This window comes from Apteryx mantelli, chromosome 27, assembly GCF_036417845.1.
Source record: "Apteryx mantelli isolate bAptMan1 chromosome 27, bAptMan1.hap1, whole genome shotgun sequence".
In the NCBI taxonomy this organism is placed as follows: domain Eukaryota; kingdom Metazoa; phylum Chordata; class Aves; order Apterygiformes; family Apterygidae; genus Apteryx; species Apteryx mantelli.
In genome coordinates this window covers 7,654,527-7,675,766 of record NC_090004.1, presented here as the reverse complement: position 1 = coordinate 7,675,766, position 21,240 = coordinate 7,654,527, and the positions used below count along the sequence as shown (strand labels likewise).

General features: G+C 57.4%; 1 protein-coding gene across 1 annotated transcript; it reads right to left on the bottom strand.

Annotated features, from left to right (window-relative positions):
- Window positions 1-193: 193 nt before the first annotated feature.
- Window positions 194-19,735, bottom strand: AGO1 (argonaute RISC component 1). The gene is made up of 18 exons (XM_067311383.1): window positions 19,591-19,735; window positions 18,246-18,366; window positions 17,894-18,075; window positions 17,423-17,559; window positions 16,849-16,983; window positions 16,601-16,688; window positions 14,437-14,584; window positions 13,903-14,022; window positions 13,286-13,408; window positions 12,633-12,766; window positions 10,859-11,043; window positions 10,535-10,694; window positions 10,098-10,188; window positions 7,604-7,798; window positions 7,027-7,161; window positions 5,968-6,069; window positions 4,905-5,104; window positions 194-4,404 (listed from the first exon to the last, which is right to left on the bottom strand). Exons 2-18 carry the CDS (start codon window positions 18,348-18,350, stop codon window positions 4,296-4,298), a joined length of 2,349 nt encoding a protein of 782 aa, XP_067167484.1. The 5' UTR covers window positions 18,351-18,366; window positions 19,591-19,735; the 3' UTR covers window positions 194-4,295.
- Window positions 19,736-21,240: the final 1,505 nt, after the last annotated feature.

The window sequence follows — 21,240 nt, the reverse complement described above, 5'->3', positions numbered from 1 at the left end:
AGTGTTTCTCTCATTAAATTGAAATAGGCTGGAAATGGAGGAGTTTTGGATCCTCCACAGTATTTGATGCAATTCAGCTACAGTCAGCATTTCACTATTTGTTCTCAAAGCTTTTCTTGAGTAAACTGCCAGAAGTGGGAATGTATGCTTTTTTCTTCCCCATGGAATCTGACTCAGGAGTGTCACCCCAACATATTCACATTGCTTTTATTAGGTCTTCTGCCAACAGTTACAGGGTAACAGACACTTTGGACTGCAAAGTCAAAGTTGCAAGCAAAACTCAGGACCAAGGCAAAGAAAAAAAAAAAAATCCACAAAGGCAATCAAATCAAATATAAATACAATGTTCTGGAGCTCTTTAATCATACCATTTTCTTTAATAAAGAGGTGGTTATGATCTTACAGTATTTTCTTTTGGCCTAATCCAAGGATTTTGTTACTCTTTACCAGTCTTAATTCCACGCATACAAAAAAAAATTGATATTCAACCTTTAAAATATAAGCCATATTTTCTTAATAAAATAAGTTTTGTGCTGCTGCTTGTTTAGTAAGTACTGTACATCAACTGTTCACGTCTATTCAACAAATGGACCATACAGAGTTCAAGCTAAAGCAAAAAAAACACAAGAAAAATAACAACCCAAACAGAGTGTCTTGTAAACACTCTATGTACAGTTCAACGCTTGCTTGTATAAAGGAGGTACGAAAGGGGCTAGAAATTGAACACAAAAGCACTGGAATCCGCATCAGTTTTCTTTCACAACTATTGAAGTGCAAATCACTCAGGCAAGATATGAATTTCACTTGTTTATTGCTGTCCTGCTGTCTGGCTTCCCTTCCCGAAAGAATCACATTCTTTTATTTCACACTAATTTTCCAAGAAGAAAACCTTCCGTGAGGCAACGTTGAATGCTTGGGCTTTTCAACACTAGACATCAGGTCATACGCTTGCAAATACCAGAACCCCCCGACTGCCCCTGCTAAGCTTTCCTGAGGGCTGTTCTGCCCTCATGCACCCCGTTATGTTCAGATATGAGATAAGGGAAACAAACAGCATTCAACAATTGACAGATAAATGAAAGTTATTCCTCTTCCCACAAATCTGCATGCACTTGGCAATGTTTCCAGTTGCACAAGGGACACGTGCGCATTTAGAAGGTAGAGACTCGGGAGCCGTTCAGGATGACTGTGTGGGTTTGTGGTAACTACAAATCGTGATATGTATACGGGTTAACACCTATCTGCTATGGGTAGCAAAATGCACAGCACCTCAACATGCAATTACTCATTTGCATCTTGGACAAGAAAAGGGTAGAAATATTGAATGCTGGAGCCGTGTGGAAGGTACAGTGCATAGTCCATTATACAAAACATGCGGGTAACTCAAACCCCTTCTAAACTTCTTCAAAATGGAAATACGGTTTTAAAGGGCACAGCAGCTGAGTTTGGCTTTTTTATTTATTTATTTAAAACCATGAAAACCCAACGCAGAGGGTGAAATAAGGGCAGAACACGATCTGCAAGTCAACAGCTGAGAGTTTCAGAAGCCGTGAAGCTTTTGTGTAGTTAAAATTGCTGTTAAAAGTAGGTGCTACATCAGCAAGTCTTCATTCATAGTTTTCTATGAACAGCCACCTTACAAATGAGTGCAAATCTTAAAGGTCCATTTTACATTTCAAGTCTCAAGGTTAAAAAAAAAAAATTGTTACAGAGCAACAAGCTGTTTCTGTAAATGCCCACACTATCTCTTTTCAAATGGTTAAAAATGGCATGTGCTATGCCACAGCTACTAAAAGACATTTCAGAATTCTAGACCCAACTAAAACATTAAAATAAAAAGTAGAAACCAAAATACCTTTGCCCTTAGCCGCGGAACAGCAGCAAGGTGCTTTCAGTCATAATGCTGGTGAACAAACTGATTTGCAGAGAACTTTGACCGTAACCCCCAGTTTTACTCTTAATGAGGGGCCTCCTAATACACGGTGGGGTGGGCACAGCCCCTCTGAGATCATTTTGCTTTCAATGAACACAAGCCAGAGTTCTGAGGATGAAATGGGAGAGGTGCTGAATTTGTGTCACTATGCAGGCACTTGTGTATAGGAATGTAGGCTTCTCATGTTGACACTTAGTGTTTATGCATTCCCTACTCTCTAAAAGCCTCCCTAAGAGCTCGCTACCCTACTGACCATGAACGGTTCTTGGCCTCCTCCCCATCACCTTGTAGATATACAGCAGTGGAGTTTGACACAAGGTGCAAAGGAGAGTATGAACCAAATACTGCAGTCTTGAGAAAAATACAACTGTGCTAAATGTAGGATCTTCACAAAACGTGACATCAGTGGGCTCAGCACTTAGTTTGCATAGCATATTGATGTCTTCATTTTTTCACAGACATGTTGCCCGAAAAGAAAACAAGTACAGTGAATTCTTGGTATTAGGACAGAGCAATGGGTCAACATGACTAATGCTGTTTTTATGAACTACTAGCAAGGCAAGTTTAAACATCAGTAAGTACAAAATAAAAAGGTGTGCTTCTATCAATGGGTACTGACAAAGGGCAGTGCTCGTGACGGGCTTTGAAAATGTGTTCGCTTTTGGCAGTAAATTGGTAACAGAGCTCTTCCCCTTAAGAGCTCAGTAGCAGTGTACACATAACTCCTTCTCTTGAAGGAAGCTTTGTGCACGTTTTCTTATTAAAAAAAAAAAAAAGTCAGATAATCTGCCCACATGCTATTGGTAAGGAGTTGCTACTACTGCCCTGCTGTGCAGAATGGTCATTCTGTACGGCAAAATGAGTCTGAAAAGCAGTCACTGTTTTACTGTTGGGAAAAAAAGGCTTTCTCCCCATTACGAACACAAACCAGTAGCCGTTTCCCCCACGACAATAACAAGTATTTTATAAATCTGACTAAGGAACAATCTGGTGTGCTTTCAGAATAAAAACCTGTGCATGAAATCAGTGATACCATGACACAAAAGAGCAGCAAAACCTAGCAGCAGAATCTACGACAGTTTGGACATGCTGAAGTTGGGGTACGTGGTATTTCAGAAAGCGGTCAGCCCACACGGATGCGCGAGGAACGCGCGTGACGCATGGCAGACGAGAGCATTGAGGAGCACCCCAGAGCCGCACGGACTGCGGTTTGTAACACGCATCGGACAGGGAACGTTAGAGCTCTGGCGTGATCACACAGCCTCAGGAAGTGCAGGGATGTAAACTCTGAGAATGTTAATGACTTGTGTATTTTGGCAACAGACTCAGTATCATATAAAAATAATGTTTAGTAAAAAAATCCCGGTTTCCATCATAGAAAGTCAGAAAAAAAAAATAATCGATAGCAATTTCTGTCCTCATGGGATGAAGATGCCCCCATTTGTCAGAAACAGTTTTAAATAACAAGTAGTACATTGGAAACAAAAATGGGTCAGCAGCCATTAAACTTGTCCTATATGAAAGTGCACATCTTTCAATGGAGTTTAACCACCATGAGGTTGTGATCTAACACAAACTGCAACTTAGGACCATAAAAATTAACTCCTTCCGATGGAAATATGGACCACCATCAAGACAAGATTACTATTTTCCTTACAAGATTAAAAACATTGAAATTTTGCAGCATCATAGTAAGGCACTCACCCATGGAAAAGTCTGTGACTGTTGCTTCGAATGGCAGCAGCTAACTAGCTTTTAACACAAGGAAGACAGTTTTCAGTTCTGAGCTAAGTGCTAGGGTGCCTTACATTATATGGGGGGAGTTATTTGAGGGGGGGACTGTTAGTGTTAGAATTCTCCTATAAACTAGTTGTTTTTCCCCTTAACCCATTAAAGCATCTCATATTCTAAAATATTAGTTTTATAAATCTAGTCTTCTGTTTTAAGGCTCTAAAAATCCCCTCCCCCCAACCCCACAAAAAATACCTACCAGCGCCTGGTGGGCAACGGAGGACCAAATCCGCCATTTCACAGTCAGGAGTCTATAGTATTGCATCTTAAAAATGAAAACCTGCTTCTGCCTCCTGGAAGTTTTATCCCTTCCTTGAATGCCTTCATGTGTTTGGTCAGGTCAAAATTTTGCAAGCCAGAAAAATTAAAAAAAAAAAATCAGTCTCTTCCAATCCTACAAAGGTGTTGGATCTTTCTGTCCCGTGGTGCTGGTCTCCTGCCTCAAATCGACGCTGCCTGCCCTGCAGTGATTTCTCATTGGAAAAAAAACAAGGTGTCCCAATGCTTCCTTTTTTGTATGGCTCCTACAAATCTGAAAGCTTTCTTGAGTGAGGTAACAAAAGTTAGGCTTTCAAGCAAAGTACATGGTACGTAAAGTGTCCTGATGAACCTGCACAGCCTTCGCCAAGGCCTGGGGGTCTCTGCCGTTGCTCTGTCCAGATATATGGCTGCCCTCGCCGCTGAAAGTGCAAGAAAATCACTGCGTAATTATTTAGGATTTTCTCTGTAGGAACATTGGGAAATCCCCGTGGAGGTCAGGGACCAGGGTGCAGGATGCCGTCTGCGCCTCTCCCTTGCACTAAGATCGAGGTGAGCACCCACGCTCACATCACGGCCGCTCCTGACTGACGGACCCGGCCCACCGGCCGCCTCGGATGCCGTGCAGGACGCGAGACCCCCGTGCCGTGGGGGCCAGGGCCCAGCTATCGCTCACCTCTCCCTGGCTTACCGACGCCGCCGGGGAGAAGGATGGCAGCCCGTGGCTGCCCCCGAGGCACCGGCAGTGCAGGGGGACGCTAGGCGTGCTGGGGACTGTGTCCTCCTGGGGACAAGTCTCCCCCGGAAAGGCTCTGCCGCAGAGCTGCTCCCATCCAGCCACATCCGGACACGGAGGCAGGGCGCTGCTCGCCAGCTGGCCATCCCTGCGGTCCCTGCTCCGGGGACGCGCGCGGCCGCTCACCTGTCGTGCTCCTTGTCCACGAGGTGGTAGCGGGCTCTGAATGCCACCAGCCGGGCGTAGTAGGCTGGGGCCGGGATGGAGACCGAGCGGGTGCAGCGCACGTAGGTATGGCACAGCTGGTAGGTGAGGATCTGCAGCTCATCCGCGGTGAACCGGTTGTCATCCCAGAGGACGTAGTAATGGGACGGCCGGCTTGTACCCTGGGGAGGAAAGGGGGTTGGCGTGGGAGGTGCTGCCTGCGCCCAAACACGAGGCGGTCGCAAGTGCCGGGCAGGAGAGGGGCCCGCAGGAGACATCACTCCCTCCCCGAAGTGAGGTCAGTTACCCCATCCACCTGCCTGCCGCTTCCATGCTCCATCCTGCGCTTCCCTAAGCCGAGGGCACCACGCACACGGGCACCGCGGGACAGGAGAAAGCACCCTGGGAGCGGGCAGCAGCGGGCAGCAGCGGGCGGCCGACCCTCGCAGCGCACCGCGTCCATGCTGCACCGACCGGGCTCCCCTGCAGCTCCCCCTGAACCGGGCCAGCTCCGCGCTGGCCTTGCAGGGAGAGAGGAAGCCAAAAAGCCTCCCTTGGGGAAGCAGCTGTAAATCAAGCGAGTGCAATTTTTTTCAGTGCAGCTTCTGACTAATCTTGGCTGCCTGAAGAAAGGCAGCTGCAAAGCGAACCACCTGCTCCAGCCGGCTGGCCCCCCGCTCTCCACCGCGGCCAGACAGCGGGTCCCGTCTGACGAGCAGGAGCACCGTAAGCCCAGCACCAGACGCCAGCTGACAAGCTGCTGATTTGGCCTCTCCAAAGGAGGAAATTCTCCAAGAAGAGATCCTTGGCTCCAGGAGAGAAAGCAAGTACGTGCCACGTAACGCAGTGGCTGTGCTGTCCTGGCACCTGCTCCCCCAGACACCGCAATGGCCGCGTGGATAGAGCTGCCCACGTCTCCAGGGCCAGCCTTCGCCTTCCCCAAGGAGGCAGCAGGAAGGGCCCAGTCACACGTGCGAGAACGTGGTTTGCACCCACAACAGAGGACGAATGGCAGCATCACCACAGCCAGCTTGGAGCACGGTACCTGAATGCCTGCATGACTGCACAGGTAGAAGTCGAACTCAAAGGGGTGGGTGATATTTGTATCCACTGTTGTTCCCGCTGGGATGTTCCCACTCTTCCCAATCTGCAGGGAATAGAAAGAGAGATCAAAGCACTGCAGCGTTGGGTTATTTCCAGTTTGGGAGCACCGCGCAGAGCAGTTCCACAAGTGTCCACTAAGCGTGGAGTAGAAGCACCTCTCCCTGCTCTGCCCTCTGCCCAAACAGGTTTGCTGGCATTTCCTGCAAGCATCAGCACCAGGCAGGACACACAAATACAGCAAACTACAGCTAACGGGAAGCAGGCAGGGTGAAGGCCAGGCGCTGGCCCATCCTACTGCAGAAACGAGGATTAAGTGGGCAAAAACTCCAGGGATCTCTGCAGAGAGTTTACTCTAGAGCCTCTGCCATGAGATACCAGGGCTCTTATGCAAAGATCAAAAACTGTTCTCAGTCCCCAAATTAAATCTTCATGATCAGGCAGAGCCAGAGTCTGTTCAGATTAAATCGAAACTCTAAATTTAGATCAAATCTAGGAAAAGTTATAGCAATCAATGAGTTACCTGGAGCTTTTGTTGCACAAGTAATATTCCCCTCCCAAACTCACAACTGCTTGATTCACACCCTCAATAGCATAAACACCTGCAAGGCCAAAGAGCCCATTGCAAGTCCCGTTTCTTGCACTTCTGCTTGCAGAGCACACGTGAACAAGCTGCGAGCGAGCAAGGGGTTATTCTTCCTGCCCTAACGTCAGTGGCTACAGCTATCAGCAAAACAGCAGATGTTTTCAAGCTGACAGAGGCTATTTCAAGAGAGTCACCAGGATCATCTGCACCCAGTAACTCAGTAACAGCAAACAGCTGCCTGGATTTCTTGAAGCAGCCTAATCGGCCTGGATGTGAGAGTCAGCTTAGCAGCAGGTTTCACGCAGGGAAGAGCGCTCTGCCCGCCAGCAAGGCGCTTTCCACGCTGCACAGCTCAGGGCAGGCTCCGCGTAACGGCCGGCGATGAATCAGACACCGCCGGCGCTCCGCAGCGCTCACCCGCTCGTTCTTGTCCGCGCAGAAGAGGCGGGTGTGATGCCTTTTCTGGACGACGATGTAAGTGATGCCGGGCTGGTAATCCTTCTCCAGTTTGATGCAGGCGTCTCGGATTGCCAGCAGCTCATAGTGAAGGATCTAGAGACACAACCGTGTGCAGTGAGGCAACGCACGGGCTGGTTCCCACATCTGGCCACTCTGCGCCGGCAGGGCGCCCGCGGGAGCCGACACAGGTTCAGGCAGCAGCAGCAGCAGGACCAAGAGACCTAGTTCTCTCTCCTGCAAGCTCTCCTGGAAAAGCTGCCTCAGCACAGGATATCCCCAAATACGAGTGGAAAAAGAGGAGAGCAAAGTGTCCGTTGTCCCAGGCTGCCCCGCACGTCCTGAGCAGGCTCCTGGACACCCAGCACCCCCGGCTCGCAAACCTTTGGCCCAGCTCCCACCAGCAGAATTAGCCCAACGCCTCCAGCATGCACAAAGCCCCTCAGCAAACCCACAACCTCAAGACAACCTCAACACAGAACATGGAGCGGCGTGTGCCAGCTCTGCCGGCCGAGCACGGTGCCCAGGGGCTCCTCACCTGCGGGAGCTGCCCCTCGGGAACGCCGTCGCGGTAGAAGATGATCCTGGTGGGTTTGAAGCGGGTGGATTTGTAGAACTGGATGAGGAGCTCCCTCACCATGTAGGACAAGTCCTCGATGATTTCCTGGCGAGGACGCTGCACGCGCACCGTGGCGCAGTACCGGCTGGGGTGGGCGTCCATGCTGCCCACGACCTGCAGCAACAGAGGCGGGCCAGGCACACGCGTTACAGCGGGGACGCTGGAGGGGACACGGGACCTTCCCGGCCTTTGAACACCCACAGCTGACAGCAGGCCCGAGCCGCCCCCGAGCTCCCAGACAGCGAGATGAGAGAGCAAAGACCAAAAGGGATGTGCAAGGTGGTGGCCACGTCTTGGTTTCACGCTCTGCACGGTCCTTGCTGGAATTTCCAGCGAGACGGCGGGCTGGCACCGCCAAGCCACGCAGCCGCTACGTGCAAACAGGGGATTTGACTGCTCTGCCCCTGCTTTGCTCCTCCTGCCCAAAAGCCAGGGGGGACAGGGCTGCCCTTTCCACTGCCAATGCTCTCCTCCCTCCGTCCCTCTCCTGAGAGCTCCTGGCTTCCATAAAGGACTATGTTATCCTGAACCTTGCCTGCAGTTTCACCATGGCAATGGATGCCCCCTTGTAGGAAACCTCGCCTGCAATTGCAGTGCCACCGCTATAAAAGCTGTTTAGATCCTTATTAAGCGAACACCAGGGAGCTCTGCTATCGGCAGGTCCTTCCCGCCGACCGCTGGGATGCCTCGGCTCCCCGGGCGGCTGGAGAGGGGCCTCTGCCCAGGGCGACCCCCCAGGCGAGCATTTGCAAAGAGCATCTGCCGGCGGCGGCGGCGGCGCCTTCCCCCGCGCCCCAAGGAAGCCGCGGGGCCGAGTCAGCCGTCGGGCAGGGAGTTCCCACCACGGCCGGGCCGCCTGGAAAGGAGACCTCAAAGACGTCAGGGCCAGAGGCGGAGGGCGGCCGGGCTGGGCCGTGACGCAGGGCCGGGGGCGCAGCCCGAGTCACCGGCACCGACGCGGCTCTGGGCCCACGCAGCGAGGCAAAGCGCTGCCGGGCCAGCAGGGATTTTGCCGCGCGGTCCGCGTCCCGTCGGCCGGAGCAGGGGAAGCACCGCAGAGCCCCATGGCCCCGGCGGCGTCCAACCCCGCTTCCCCCGCGCAAGGCCGGTTTCGCTTTTGTTTAGCGAGTGCCGCTCTAGACTTCGGGCTGCGTCGCCAGAGCTGATGTGCTCGGCAAAAAGGTTTCCTCCGGCATCGGGCTCAGCCGTGGACGCCGTCTGCTGGTCTTATTAACAGGCTACAGAGAGGGTCAAGGCCATTTGAAGGTTCTCCCCTCTTCCCCACCTGCAGTTTCAAAAAAGCTTTTATAAAAATTAAGCGGGGGGGGGGGGGGCTGCCGTGGTCCTGTACAAAAAAGCGCTCTGAAAATGTTTTCGGAGGGGAAGCGCCGCCGCCAGGAAACAGGCTGTTCTGTCCCACCCACACCTATGAGCAAGCAGCCAAAAGCATTTCCCAACCCCTTTTAATTAAGAAAAAAACACTCTTCCAAAGACGCATTTGCATGCCAAGGAAAACCTGAGCTATGACTCTTGGAAAGCTAAGAACTTAATAGGAAAATGCTGACGTGCCTAATTAAAACAGGCGCAACGAGAACCTGACACCCTCCTTCGCCGCGACGAACACGCAGCAACATCCTACAGCCTTAGAAGGGCCGTGAGCTGCCACCCGGCCACATCCGCACGGGAGCACCGCATCATTTCGCAGATATTCAGTGCAGAAGGCAAACCCTTCACCCCAAGAGGCTCAGAAGTCGTCCGGTCACCCCAATTCCCCCCCCATCTCCGAAAACCCCTGCTGCTCTCCGCCTGGGAAGGCGCTGCCGCCTCTCCGGGCTGCGCTGCGGCCGGCACGGCCGGGTGGGCTCCGCACGGATGCTGTGCCCAGCAGCCGCCCCATCCCGCGGCGTGCGCGGGGTCCGGCACGTCACGAGCCCCATCTGCTGGCGGCTGCCAGCTCTCCCGCCGCGTTCCCCGCGACCGCCGCTCCTCCGCGGGAGGCGGCAGGGCATGGGGGCTCCTCGGGAAGCCCCGGGAGGAGCCGGCGTCCTGGGAGCATCCAACGTGAGCCCCGGGAGCACCTGCCCTGAGCCACACGGGCTGGGAGCGGTCGGACGCCGTGATCGTCACCCAACCCTCCCGGCACCGTCCCCCACCGCGGCCAGGCAGCGTGACCCGCGGCCGTCCCCACCTCCCCGCTGCAGCATCTAAGCGGCACCTCCGTGCGTTTCCCACCTCCCCGGCAGCCGGATCAAAGCACCTATAAGCCACGGAGCCACCTCGAGGAGTGTCACCGGGACGCCGAGGTGACACAGCCCCTCCACGGGGCACGAGGCTCCGGCGGGAGCTGGTTCGAGCTCCGGCATCCCTGCGGGGACGGCAGGCGCCGAGTCCAGCCCTGGCAGGGGGAACTTACGGCCGTTATGGAGGGCTTCTTCCCATCTCCTGCTGGCGGGTGAGTGACATCAGCCCCGAGGAAGATCACCGGCTGCTGAAAGACGGCAGAACTGGTGGGAAAGAGGAGAGAGCAGCAGTCAGCCTTTTGGGGCCATCTCAGGTGCGTTCGGGTATCTCGGGGTGACGCACAGCCCACGGAGAGGAGCGGATCGCATAGGGACATCTCCCAAACCTCCAGGCTCCGGGCACAGGCGCAGCAGGAGCTCGCTGCACGGCAGGACAGGCTGGGAACCCCCATCTCGGAGAGCTGCTTCACGCGCAGCCCACACGCCCTTTTTCCCCAGGCTGGCAGCGCCGCGAGCGCGGGCCGAAACTCAGGCTTGCCCAAGGGAAGGGAGGCCGCGGGGGACTCCTGAAACAAGCCCTCGGCCCGAGAGACACAGCAGCCCTACGAACCGCTGGTGAGGCACAAGGATGTTGTTGATCCCGCCGAGCTTGACGTTGATCTTGAGGCAGAGGTTGGAAAGGGTCTGCGGGGAGGTTTTCACCACGTTCTTGACCTGGACGCACTGCGTGGCCATTCCCAAGAGGGTATCTCCAACGCGCTTCACCTCGGCTGCGGGCAGAGGGAGCACGTGAACAGGGAGGCAACCGGCAAAGCACAGCTTTCAGCATCCGCCCTCAAAAACAGGGAGAGGGGGCCCTACGGGAGGGGCAGAGCCCCGCTGAGCCAGAGCAAAACCCTTCTCCTCCTCCCGCTCGCCCTTGCCCCGGACGCACCGTACACCGGCGTTTTGCCCGGCAGGATGACAATGATGAGCTGAAGCCCTGAATAGGTGTTCTTGAGGTGCCGAAACATGGGCTCCACACTGTCCGCGCCTTGTGCATATTTACAGAAACAGGGCTGCCCTTGGATCGGCATCCCTGCGTCCTTGGAGATCTTGCGCAGCTGGTCCGTAAAGTTCCTGTGCCCGGAAGGAGAGAGAAGTCAGCCCTTCCGTGCCGCAGCCCCCGGCCCCCGAGCGAGGCTAAGGGCCCAGGAGCTACGGCGCAGAACGGACAAGGGCCCGGCACGTTACCACGCCTGGTTTTCCAGCATCCAGCAATCCCCGAGAGAGACGGGAAAGGGAAATCGCTGCCTGTCTTGCACCACGTGGCACGGAGAACGCAGCGCAGAATGATCAACACGTGCTAGAGCTGAACAGCCCCAGCCTGGCCGTGCCCGCTTAAGGCCTCTTACCCAGAGTAAGATGGTTTTTTTGGAAGACTGAATGAGTTGCAAGCTTTTCTCACTTTGAAAGCAAGAGAAGGGGGGGCAGATCTGCTGTCTGGGACAGCTGATTTCCAGGTGATTTGCAAAGCTGATGCAAGCCTTCGCTTTCCAAACCAGACAGAGCGCGCTCTGCCTGTGCGCAAGGTCAGACACACTCCAGATTTTTGGTTTGACAAAGATAAGTTTGATGCAAGGAGCCCAGGGCTCCCAGTCTGCCCAGCAGTGCTCCCTCACCCCGAAGTGGGGTTTCACTCCAACTGCATCCAGTTACTGCGGATTTAGTGACTCCGAGAGCTGCTCCAAAACATCCCATCGAATAACAGCACAAAACATGGCCACAGAAGGCTCACAAAATGTTTGCCTCTGCAGGGGAAGGTCATGAGAACCTGAGTCCCCAGCAGAATCCAAACCCAAGCTGACTGTTCTCCTAAATCAAATAAACTATGCCCACTCAGCGCCACTTGCCTACCAAGGCAGAGGACCTCTAAGTTACCAAAGCTTTTCAGAAAGCCAAAGATTACTCTGCAATAAAAACCTGTGGAGAGTTAGTATGCTTCCTACAAAAGTTACGCTAACTCAGAAGAGGCTGAATGTCCTTAAAAGCAGCAGGCACGTTCTCACTTTGGCAGCTGAAGCCCACTTTTCCCACCAGAAGTAGTCAGAGACATCTTATCCCACAGGCAAATACTGATTAACCCTGTGGGTGGACAGACAGCAAAGGGCACTCCAAGGATTGGGAGACCCAGCAATGGGAGAGCCCAAAGAAAACCATTCCAAGGTAAATCTGAAGTGGGGCAGAAAGTTTGTCAAACAAAATTTAATTTTGAGCTCTCGGGGTATAGGGGAAACTTTTTATTAAATATCCCTCACAGCCCCATCCAACTTCAGCTCGAGGAAGTTCAGATCAGAAGAGTCCCACACAGGGGGATCAGACTGAAACCCTGCAGCTACCTGCTGCAAAGGGCGGATCCGGGAGAGGCTTGCTGTCAGCTCCCGCGGGTTACAGTGCCGGGGTGCTAACTCAACCCGGCCGGGCTCGTGACGGCTCAGGGACTGGCTGCAGCCAGGATAAACAGCCAAGCACTCTGGATAAACACAAACGTGACTGAACACCCAGTCCGGATCCGGATCAAATTTGCACTGCTGAGCAGTAGACCTAGCACCAGCGATACGGGAAGCACGGCCTCAGGCTGCGAAGAGCCGGGCGGCCGCACAGCGCGCCAGCGCGGATGCGTCTCCCTGTGCGCTCGGCCCACCCGCACGGGCTGCCCCTTTCCTTACTTCAGCACCTCTTCTCGGCACTGCTTCTGCGGGGCAAAGCAAGCAATCGCCCAGACTTTGATCTCAATGCCGTTGTAGAACTGCTTCCCTCGCATGTCCCACACGCCTTGGTTGGGAGTTGCAATGGCCCGGTTCTGCAAGGCAAACAGACGGTCAGAGCGCTGCCGCCGAGCGGCCGCATCCCGCTGGGAAGGCGACGGGACCTGCTCCGGCCCCACACCGCTAACCCCTCGGGGAGGGCTGCGCACAGTGTCTGTACTCCCCATCCCGCCGCTACGCTGCTCTCCCTCAGCATCTGCGCTCGCCAAAGTCCCTTCCCAGCACTTCCAGGGCCTATCGCAGCGCTCCGCAAGGGTCCTCCCGGCCACGGGGCCCCGACGAGAGCATGGCAAGGGCGTGCAGGAGGAAGGCCATGGGAGAACCACAGCCTTACCCTGCACGTCCTTGAGCCTGCTTCATTCACTGTTGGAAGACTTCTGGCTACAACTTTCAGAAGAGTCATATTGCAAAAGCACCCAAGGCTCTCTGAAAAAAATTCCAGCTCTAACCTACAAACCTGAAGGTAGCATAAGTTTTGGCCAAAACCGTTTTTTTCCAGCATGAAAGCATCTCTTTGCAAAAAGCAAACATCCGAGCGGCGTAGTCCTGCTTACCCTGCCTCCATACTGCAGGATGGGTGCTGGCAGGACCCTCCCCGTCACCTCCGTCATGTCGTCTTTCACCTTGATGCCAAACTCCTGAATGTATGGATCCAGGTTGTAGCTGGCATTCTTCATCTGGAGAGGGAAAGGCCAGTGGGAGGGAATGATACCAACTGCTTCACCCCACGCAGCGCCCAGCTGCCCGGGAAGCGTGGGCACCTGAAGTTATGTCCTCCACGGATCTGAAGCGCCCTTTGCAAGGGGAGGGCCAGAGATTTAACAACAGGCCAAACTCTCCTCCAAACTGACCCATGGGAGAGCTGATCTTTGAGCTGACCAATGCAAGCAAGAGCAGAGCCTGCTCCTAAGATTTAAGGCTTCACTGGAAAGGTTCAAACCAGCAAGAGATCGTTATCAAGAGTCCCAGAAGGAATATCAAATGTCTGCAGCTTCCAAAGCCCAGAGACATCGGCCTGGATAGCAACCAGACCATTAACCTCCTCCTGCCGGGCTGCTGGCTGAGGCACTGGCCATCACGGACGCCAGGCCGTGGCCTGCCACCAGAGCCCCCACCGGAGCCACATCAGCCCCACACCGTCCCTCCTGCCACAAGCACTCAGGCCACGTACCAGGCGACTGATCTCCTCCTGCCTGTCTGGGGCGGACCTGGCCGTTGCTTTTATCATGGTCGACGTCTGATTGTCTGTGAGCTTCTTGATGCACCGCTGGCCTGCCACGATGTTACACACCTGCGCAGCAGGAGAAAGCAAGCGGCAGCGCGTCAGGAGCACACGCCGGGCACGGCGGATCGCGGCCCGCGGCCCCTGCAGCTAGCACCGAAGCAGAGGGGACGAGCCTGCAGCTGCGCTGGTTAATAGGGACGGGCTGCTCTGCTCAGCGCCTGGAGCCACAGATCCCAGGTCTAACATTCACATCCGCTTCACGTTAGCTCTTCCAGCAGGAACTAGGAAAATGGCATGTTCACGGCACATGCCTCACTCCTGAGAAAGGGCTCTCTCCAGGCCAACGCTGAGGCAGCCGGTGCCCACGAGGCATCAGCTGCAGGACATCGCCATGCGTCTGCCAGCAAAGGCCAGAGGCCGCTGCCTCCGCTTGTCACAGCGGCCACGAGCTGGGCGCAGCAGAGCAGAGCCGGCACTCACCTCCAAGGGCAGGTACGTGTGCTTCTGCTCCTGGCCAACCTGGAGACAGGGTAGGTGAGGGTATTTCAGCTGCAGGTTGTATTTCTGCTTAAAGTACTGAGCCACTGTACACTCCACCGTCTGACCGCTCTCCAGCTGCAGGGGAAACCTGGCGGAGGGAGGACACGACGGATGCACCTACTCAGAACGGACACTCGCACAGCTAAAGCGCTACTTGCTCTGGCCGGGAACAGAGGGAACCGACAGGCTCCCACTCTAAGCTACCCAAAGAGAAAACAAAAGCAGAACAGCGGTATTTCAGAAATCAAAACAGAAATACTCTGATCCCTGTGTGGGACTGAGGTCCCTAAATAAAGCTCTCCCTCACTAATCCCGTTAATCAGGGCAAATGTTTATTACAGGACATGCCACCCATGCTGCTGTCAGGTACACGAATACAGCTCAGGATCTCTGTGCTTGGTGCCCCATTGGGAGGCTGAGCTGAGCTCAAGGCAAGATTAACCGGCCCCTTCCCGATATAGGGCAGTGGCTACTGAACATTTAAAAAAAGCCAGGGTTGGGAGAGCACTGGGGAGGAGGAGGAGCATCTTGCACTTCAAAACCCTGGAAAAAATCAAACTTCCCAGGGGAAGGGCTGAACGGTGCCGCGCAGTCAACAGCAGGAGCGCGTGATACCAAGCTCACCCGGCACCAGCTGTTCCCCGGCTCCATAAAGAGCCCTGTGAAAACCAAGAATTGACCCGATATTCTTTGGGGAGCCAAAATTAGCAAGGCAAGCCATCCCCGAATACCCCTGGCGAGGTGTCACATTCCTTCTGCACTTCCCAAGCCCAAGGGGGCTGGAACAACGGATGCTAAAGCGAGGGGGGAGTGTGGCCGGGCGTCTGCCGCGACAGGCGCGTGAGCCTCGCCGCAATACACCTGGGGACGGGATGGGAATTTGGAGCCGGGCAGCACCGACCCAAGGTCAATGGGGGAACCGAGTGGGAAACGGGCTGGGGTGGCTCCGCGGCCTCACGTGGAGGACACCGGAGCCCAGGATGTCCTGGATCACCCCGTGACCGTATCCTTTCGGCTCCGATGTGCCGCCGTATACTCACGGCTCCTATTTCTCTGCCCAAGCTGGCTAGAGGCTGCCATGACATGCTGCCCCACACCCTACGGAGCAAAAGGTCCGTGGGCTCTTCCAAGCACCAGCTCTTTGCGCAGCCGCCTGCGAGCGGACCCGGTGCCACCTCGGGAGCGCCTGGCCGCGGGGGCGGCTCGGCGCGGGGTCTGCAAGACGCGGACGCGTGCTGCCGCTGCACGCTCGCCTTCCCGTCTGCCCCTCGGCGGGGGCCCGGCAGCCCGACGGCACCGCGATACCTGGACAGCGGTTTGGTGTTGGGAGAGAACTGGGAGCAGAGGTATCTGCCAGCACTCGGGCTTGCACAGCAAAAGCCAAAAAGCCAAAAATCCTTACCCCCCCCTTCAAACAGTTGGTAAAGTTTCTGAAAAAAAATTAAAACATTCCTGGGACCTGGGGGTGGGCAGCCTGAAAAATGTCCATCGCTCCCTTCCAGCAACAGCTCTGCAAACACCCACTGCGTGCAGAAGCGCCCTGCTCCTCCTCCTCCCCCAGCACTCGGCTCAAACCCGGTTTTGCTTCCACGGCTCCCTGGGTGCAATTCCCAGGGCCCTGGAGAAGCCCACGGAGGACGGAGCAGTGGGGCGGCGACGCGGCCATCCTGCCTGCCTGCCGGGCGCCCCGCGCGCTGCCGCGGCTCCTCGCTCCGCAGTGCGGGGGCTGCGGGGCCCGGCCCGCTCGCAGGCACGTGCAAATAACTGAAAGCCAAAGGGATCACTTTATCCCACGACAAAGCTTCTGCAGTGTCTATTTTAAGCAAGAAGAAAACCAGGCTCAGAGGTAAAAACTAGGACAATTCCTGGCACGCTAACTCCCGCCCGCCGCCGCCAGACGAAGCATCCTCTGCCTGCCCGCCTGCCCTCCCCGCCTCCCGCGCGCGGCGGGCACAGCGCGGGGCACGAGCCCTGCGAGCCGCCGCGCGTCCTTTCGCTGTCGCCGGCCAGCGTTTCCCTTCCAGCTCGCGCCAATGCCAGCAGCAGCTGCTAAAGAGGAGAAGAGCTCGGATTTTTTCCAAGGGCATCTTCCCACCCGCCTTACGTCTGGTGACTGGCCGGTCGCCTGGTAACGTTGCACACGCGGTATTTCCTCTTCATCTGCCCGCAGTGGGTAACCTCCACTTTCAAACCTAGTGCAAGAGAGGGACAGAGCAGAAGCAGGGGTGAGCGCGGGAGCTGCCCCACGTGGCTCCTTTTCGCCCAGCTTCCCTGTGGCACCGCAAGCCCTCTCCTTAAAGGATCGACCGTTTGCGGAGCAGGCGCGTTTACAAGCGCCTGCCGGGACCCCACCTTTGATCTCCTTGGTGAAGCGCACCCTCTGCGAGTCCGTCAGCGGCTTCGGCTGCTCGTCTATGTTCCGGATATCCAGCACCTCGCACATGAACTCGATGACGGGCTGCGCTTTGTAGAAGGCCGTGGCCGACACTGCAGGACAAGACGCCAAGATGCGGCTCTGCTCTCCTCCAACGGGCAGGAGACCCGGCCAGATCCAGCCTCCCCAAACACCCCCAGCCCCGCGGGGCGGAGACACGGAGCAGCAGCCGGCCGCAGCCTGGCGCCCCGAGCAGTTTCTGCACGGCCCTGCCCCTGCCTTCGCTGGCGCCAATAGAAAAACATCCCTTAATTTGGCAGCGAGACCTACAACTCCTGAAAATCCCTCCTTAGAGCCAAGACCCCCCCCGTCGCTGCAATCAGCGTTGGGTGTTAGGCTCCAAATGCCCAGCAGCGCGCTCCCGTCGGCCGGACCCCAGGCACGGAGCGCCGTGGCGGTGCTGGGACCTCGCCGCACCGCAGCCCGCGGGCAAGCCGGCACTGCGCGGCGCTGGAGAGCGAAGCCCTCCCGCTAGCGTGAAAACCAAGTCACCATCGATGTTGAGCATCATCTTCCACATGGCAGGCCTGACCGACTGGTGGAAGCCGAACCAGACCTCCCTGCCGCCTCCCAGGGGGTGGTAATAACCTTCCGGGGGCGAGAAGAAGGAGCGGCCCACGGGAGTGTACCTGCAAAGCAGAGCAAACGGCGCGTCAAGCCGCAGGCGCGTCAGCTCGGAGCCCGGGAGCCCGGAGCACCCCCGGCCCCGGGAGCCGGCGCTCCTCCAGCAGCTCCGCAGCCCGGTCGCCCCGTGGGCACCGCATCTATTTGTGCAGCAGGAGCATCTAGGGAACGGCGGTCAACACTGAAGACCTTAAGGACCAGCCCCAGCCACGACAGCCTGTCCCCGGACAAGGGGCTCCCCGTCTCGGCACGTCCAGCCTCCGGCATGCTCCGCGCTCCAGGCACTGCCCCTGCCCGCCTCCGGCACCCACCCGCCGGGCTCCCCCTTCGTGCAGGTACCTCATGGAAGCCAGGTGCCTCATGGCGACATCCAGCGCCTGGACAGACTCCAAGGGGACGGGGATCTGCCCGCTCACCAAGGCTTCATGGAGCATGCGCCAGCTCACGATCGCCATCCACTTGATGGAGACCTTAAATATCCTGTCCTTGCCTTCCCCGGGGATCGTCACCTCAAAGTCAACCTGGGTGCGGGAGGGAAGGGGAAATCGTCGCGGCAGCTCCGGAGGACTGGAACGCCGCAGCCCAAGGGGAGGCAGCTCCTTTTCCATCCGCTCTTCCCGTGCAGGCTGCTGCCGGGGGGGCGGCCGGGGGCAGCGGCAGCCTGCGCAGGGCTTCCCCGCCCCGCTCTCACCCGCTCGTTTCCGATGGGCAACGCCGTGACAGTGTAAATGTTCTTCTTCCCATCGTAGACGGGCTTCCGGTCGCCGAAGATCTGAGGTTTGAAGTGTTGCACCATGTATTCCACGACTTCCCTATGCAGACGAGGGGGGACAGGGAGAGGGGGCGCAGGGGAGAGAAAAGCAAAGTTTGTCTGGCCAGTTGCTTTACCGATCCCTTTTGCGACCTGCCAGCTCCTCGACCCCGGGGCGCTGCTGGGCTCCCCGCAGTGCCGTAGGCACACGGACAGCGGCGCGGGACTCTTCCCGGGCCGGAGGGCCCCCAACCAACAGCCCCACGCCTTGCCCCACGGCTTGTAAAACGAGCTTCGGCAGGACAAGTTTACACAGTGCGCAGGAACGCGCGCCCGTGCGCTCCGGAGCCGGCTGCAAAGCCGAGCGGCGTGCCAGCAGGGAGAGGGAGAGGGGGAGCAACTCGCCTCGCCGCCGCCGGCTGCCAAGAGCAGCGCAAACAGCGGCTCCGGCATCTGCTCGCTGGCCCTCGAGGCTCAGAGCGCCCCAGGCCGCGGGGGGCAGCGGGGGCCGGCGAGCGAGCAGGGCGTCAAAAAGAAAAACAAAAAATAGAAAAGCTTGCACTGGCCCGAGGTCTGGGACTTGCTATTTTTAAACGTGGGACCGTTGCCAAAATAGCACAGCTGCTTTGAAGAAGCAGGGGACTGTGCTAAGGTTCAGGATCTCCTAAGCTATCGGGGACGGGAACAAATGCTGCTGAACAAACACAGCTAATAAGGTTCAGCCATCTGCGGAAGCCGGGAAGTGCCCCAACCCCTGGCACAGAAGGGCTCGAGCACACGGGGCTGAGGAAGCACTGGCTGTACCTGGCGCCGTCTCGGGTCCGCAGCGGGCACGAGCGAGGCCGGGCAGCCAGGCGGCCTCCCCAGCAGGGCACCAGCACCGCTTTAAACACCGACAGCAAGGGCACGGTGCTGGCGCTTGTGCCCCGCGGCGGGGAGGGAGACGCGCGGCTCCTGCACCTCGCGGGGGGGTTTTTGCCTGCTGCTGATGCAGCGGCTCAGACCCATTTTGCCCCAGAAGGGGGATGGTGCTCACATTCGAGCAGTGCTCCGACGGGCTTCAGGAAAGCCACTAGTCACAGCAGGGTTTTGCAGACAGATCCCGGGCAGAGGCGAAACCTCTGAGCACTGCTTTACAGCCCCAGCACGGAGAGGGCAAGGACAACTCGAGACGGTCTCATCCTGATGGTTTCCACCAGCGAAGAGGGAGAAAGGCACTTACTGCATCTCCCCAAGGAAGCTGGAAGCAGGGAGAGAGTGCCAAAACCTCTAATACTTGCCTTACCTGTTGACTCTGCGTGGACATTTGTCGGGTTTGATATCCACTTCATAATGATACACATCAATCTTGGGAATGTCCACTTCAAAGTAGTTGGCTAAGAGCTTGATGGGCTTCCCAACAGTTCCTATCCCGGGCCGGCGCGGCGCTTGAAATACCTGCTGCAAGGGTGGCAGGTATGCGCCTGCAGCTGCGGGGAGAAGAAACGGAAGGGTCAGGAGGCTTGGGAGAAGCTCCAGCAGCCAAGCAGGTGGCAACGCAGAGCCCGCAGCGCTTTCCATCACCACATCACGCGAACCGGGCAGCTTCCCGCTCCCGCTGGGAAGCTGCGATTGCAGATTTGGGGCCAGCACAGCTGGAGATGGAAGGAGCTTCCCTGGGCCCCTTTCCTGTAAGCGCCACAACCAGCGGAGCTGCCGAACGGCAGCGCCAAGCGCTCCGCTTCGGCTGTGCCCTTCACCAGCTGCACGGACATCAAGCTGTCCACCAGCACGTGAATCATCTCCACGTTGCTGTCGGGGACGCAGCTCACCCAGGGCCACACGCGACATCAGTGCGGACCTTGGAAGGCACAAGCACACCTACGACACTGGCGGACGCGGCCGTACCTGCAGCTCAACTCCCCGACCAGGAGCCAGGGACGGCAGGCTGCGTTCAGTCCTCTCGATGCCAAAGGACAGCTTGTAGCTACCGTCCACGGCAAAAGGGCTCCGAAAGCACCCGGCGCGCTGCCTCCGAGCTGCAGCTCGGCTTCTCCTTCGCACCAGAAGCGTCGCATACGCAAACCCTCAGCAGAGCAGCGAGAAACTCTCCAGCCCTCGGTTCGAGAAGCGAGTACGACCTCGCGCCCGCGCCGAGAGCCTTCCACGAGCGCTGCAGCGGAGGCTCGACCCCGCTTCGGCACGGCGACGCGGGGGGCCGGCCTGGTGGGGCCCCCTCCTCTCTGCAGGGCTGCTGCCCCAGGGCGAGGGCAGCGCTGGGACGGGTCCGCGGTCGCACGGCGCCAGGACGGGGCCGAGGTTTGCACAGGGACACGCGGGAGCCCCGCCGGCACACACCACCTCCGGGTGGGAGCAACCACTCACGGCAAGCCCAGGAAACGACTCGGACCGAAATAATTCGGCAGCAAGGCACAGGGACGTGGGGCACCAGGCTGAGGGGTCCTTCCCCCTCCAAGGGGGACGGCTGAGCCCGGGGCCGAGCCCGGCCCCATGGCACCGGCGCAGCGAGCAGCATCCCTGCGCCGCGCGTCGCTCTTGGTGGCACGGTGCATTTGCAAACCGCAGCCTCAACCTGCCCCCTCCACTGCCACCGCCGCTGCTCTGCGGCTTGTCGAAGCTCCCTCGGCGGGGGGGAGGTCTTTAGCCACCCCTTTCCCCCAAGTGGAGCCTGGGGCCGTGGCTCGCCACGAGCGCGAGCGGCCTTTGTCTGCGGGCGAGGAGCGCGGCGAGCCCCCGCGGCCGGTGATTTACGGGCAGGCGGCAGCACAAAGGGGACGCGCCGCCTGCCGGGAGCGGGCGAAGGGCTGGCGCCCACCCCGGGGGGGGACCCACGGCCCTGCCGGGACCCCCAGCGCCGCTGCACGGAGGCGCCGATTGCCGTCGCGTCGGGCGTGCGGAGACGGAGCGGGCGAGGAGCCGACGGGACGGCGGGCAC

Excerpts from the sequence above, each read along its gene's own strand:
- AGO1 (XM_067311383.1), bottom strand. The coding sequence starts at position 18,350 with ATGGTGCAACACTTCAAACCTCAGATCTTCGGCGACCGGAAGCCCGTC. Across the intron at positions 7,799-10,097 it reads AGAAGCCCTCCATAACGGCC|GTCGTGGGCAGCATGGACGC; the intron begins GTAAGTTCCCCC and ends CTGTTGCTGCAG. Across the intron at positions 7,162-7,603 it reads CCGAGGGGCAGCTCCCGCAG|ATCCTTCACTATGAGCTGCT; the intron begins GTGAGGAGCCCC and ends TTGTGTCTCTAG.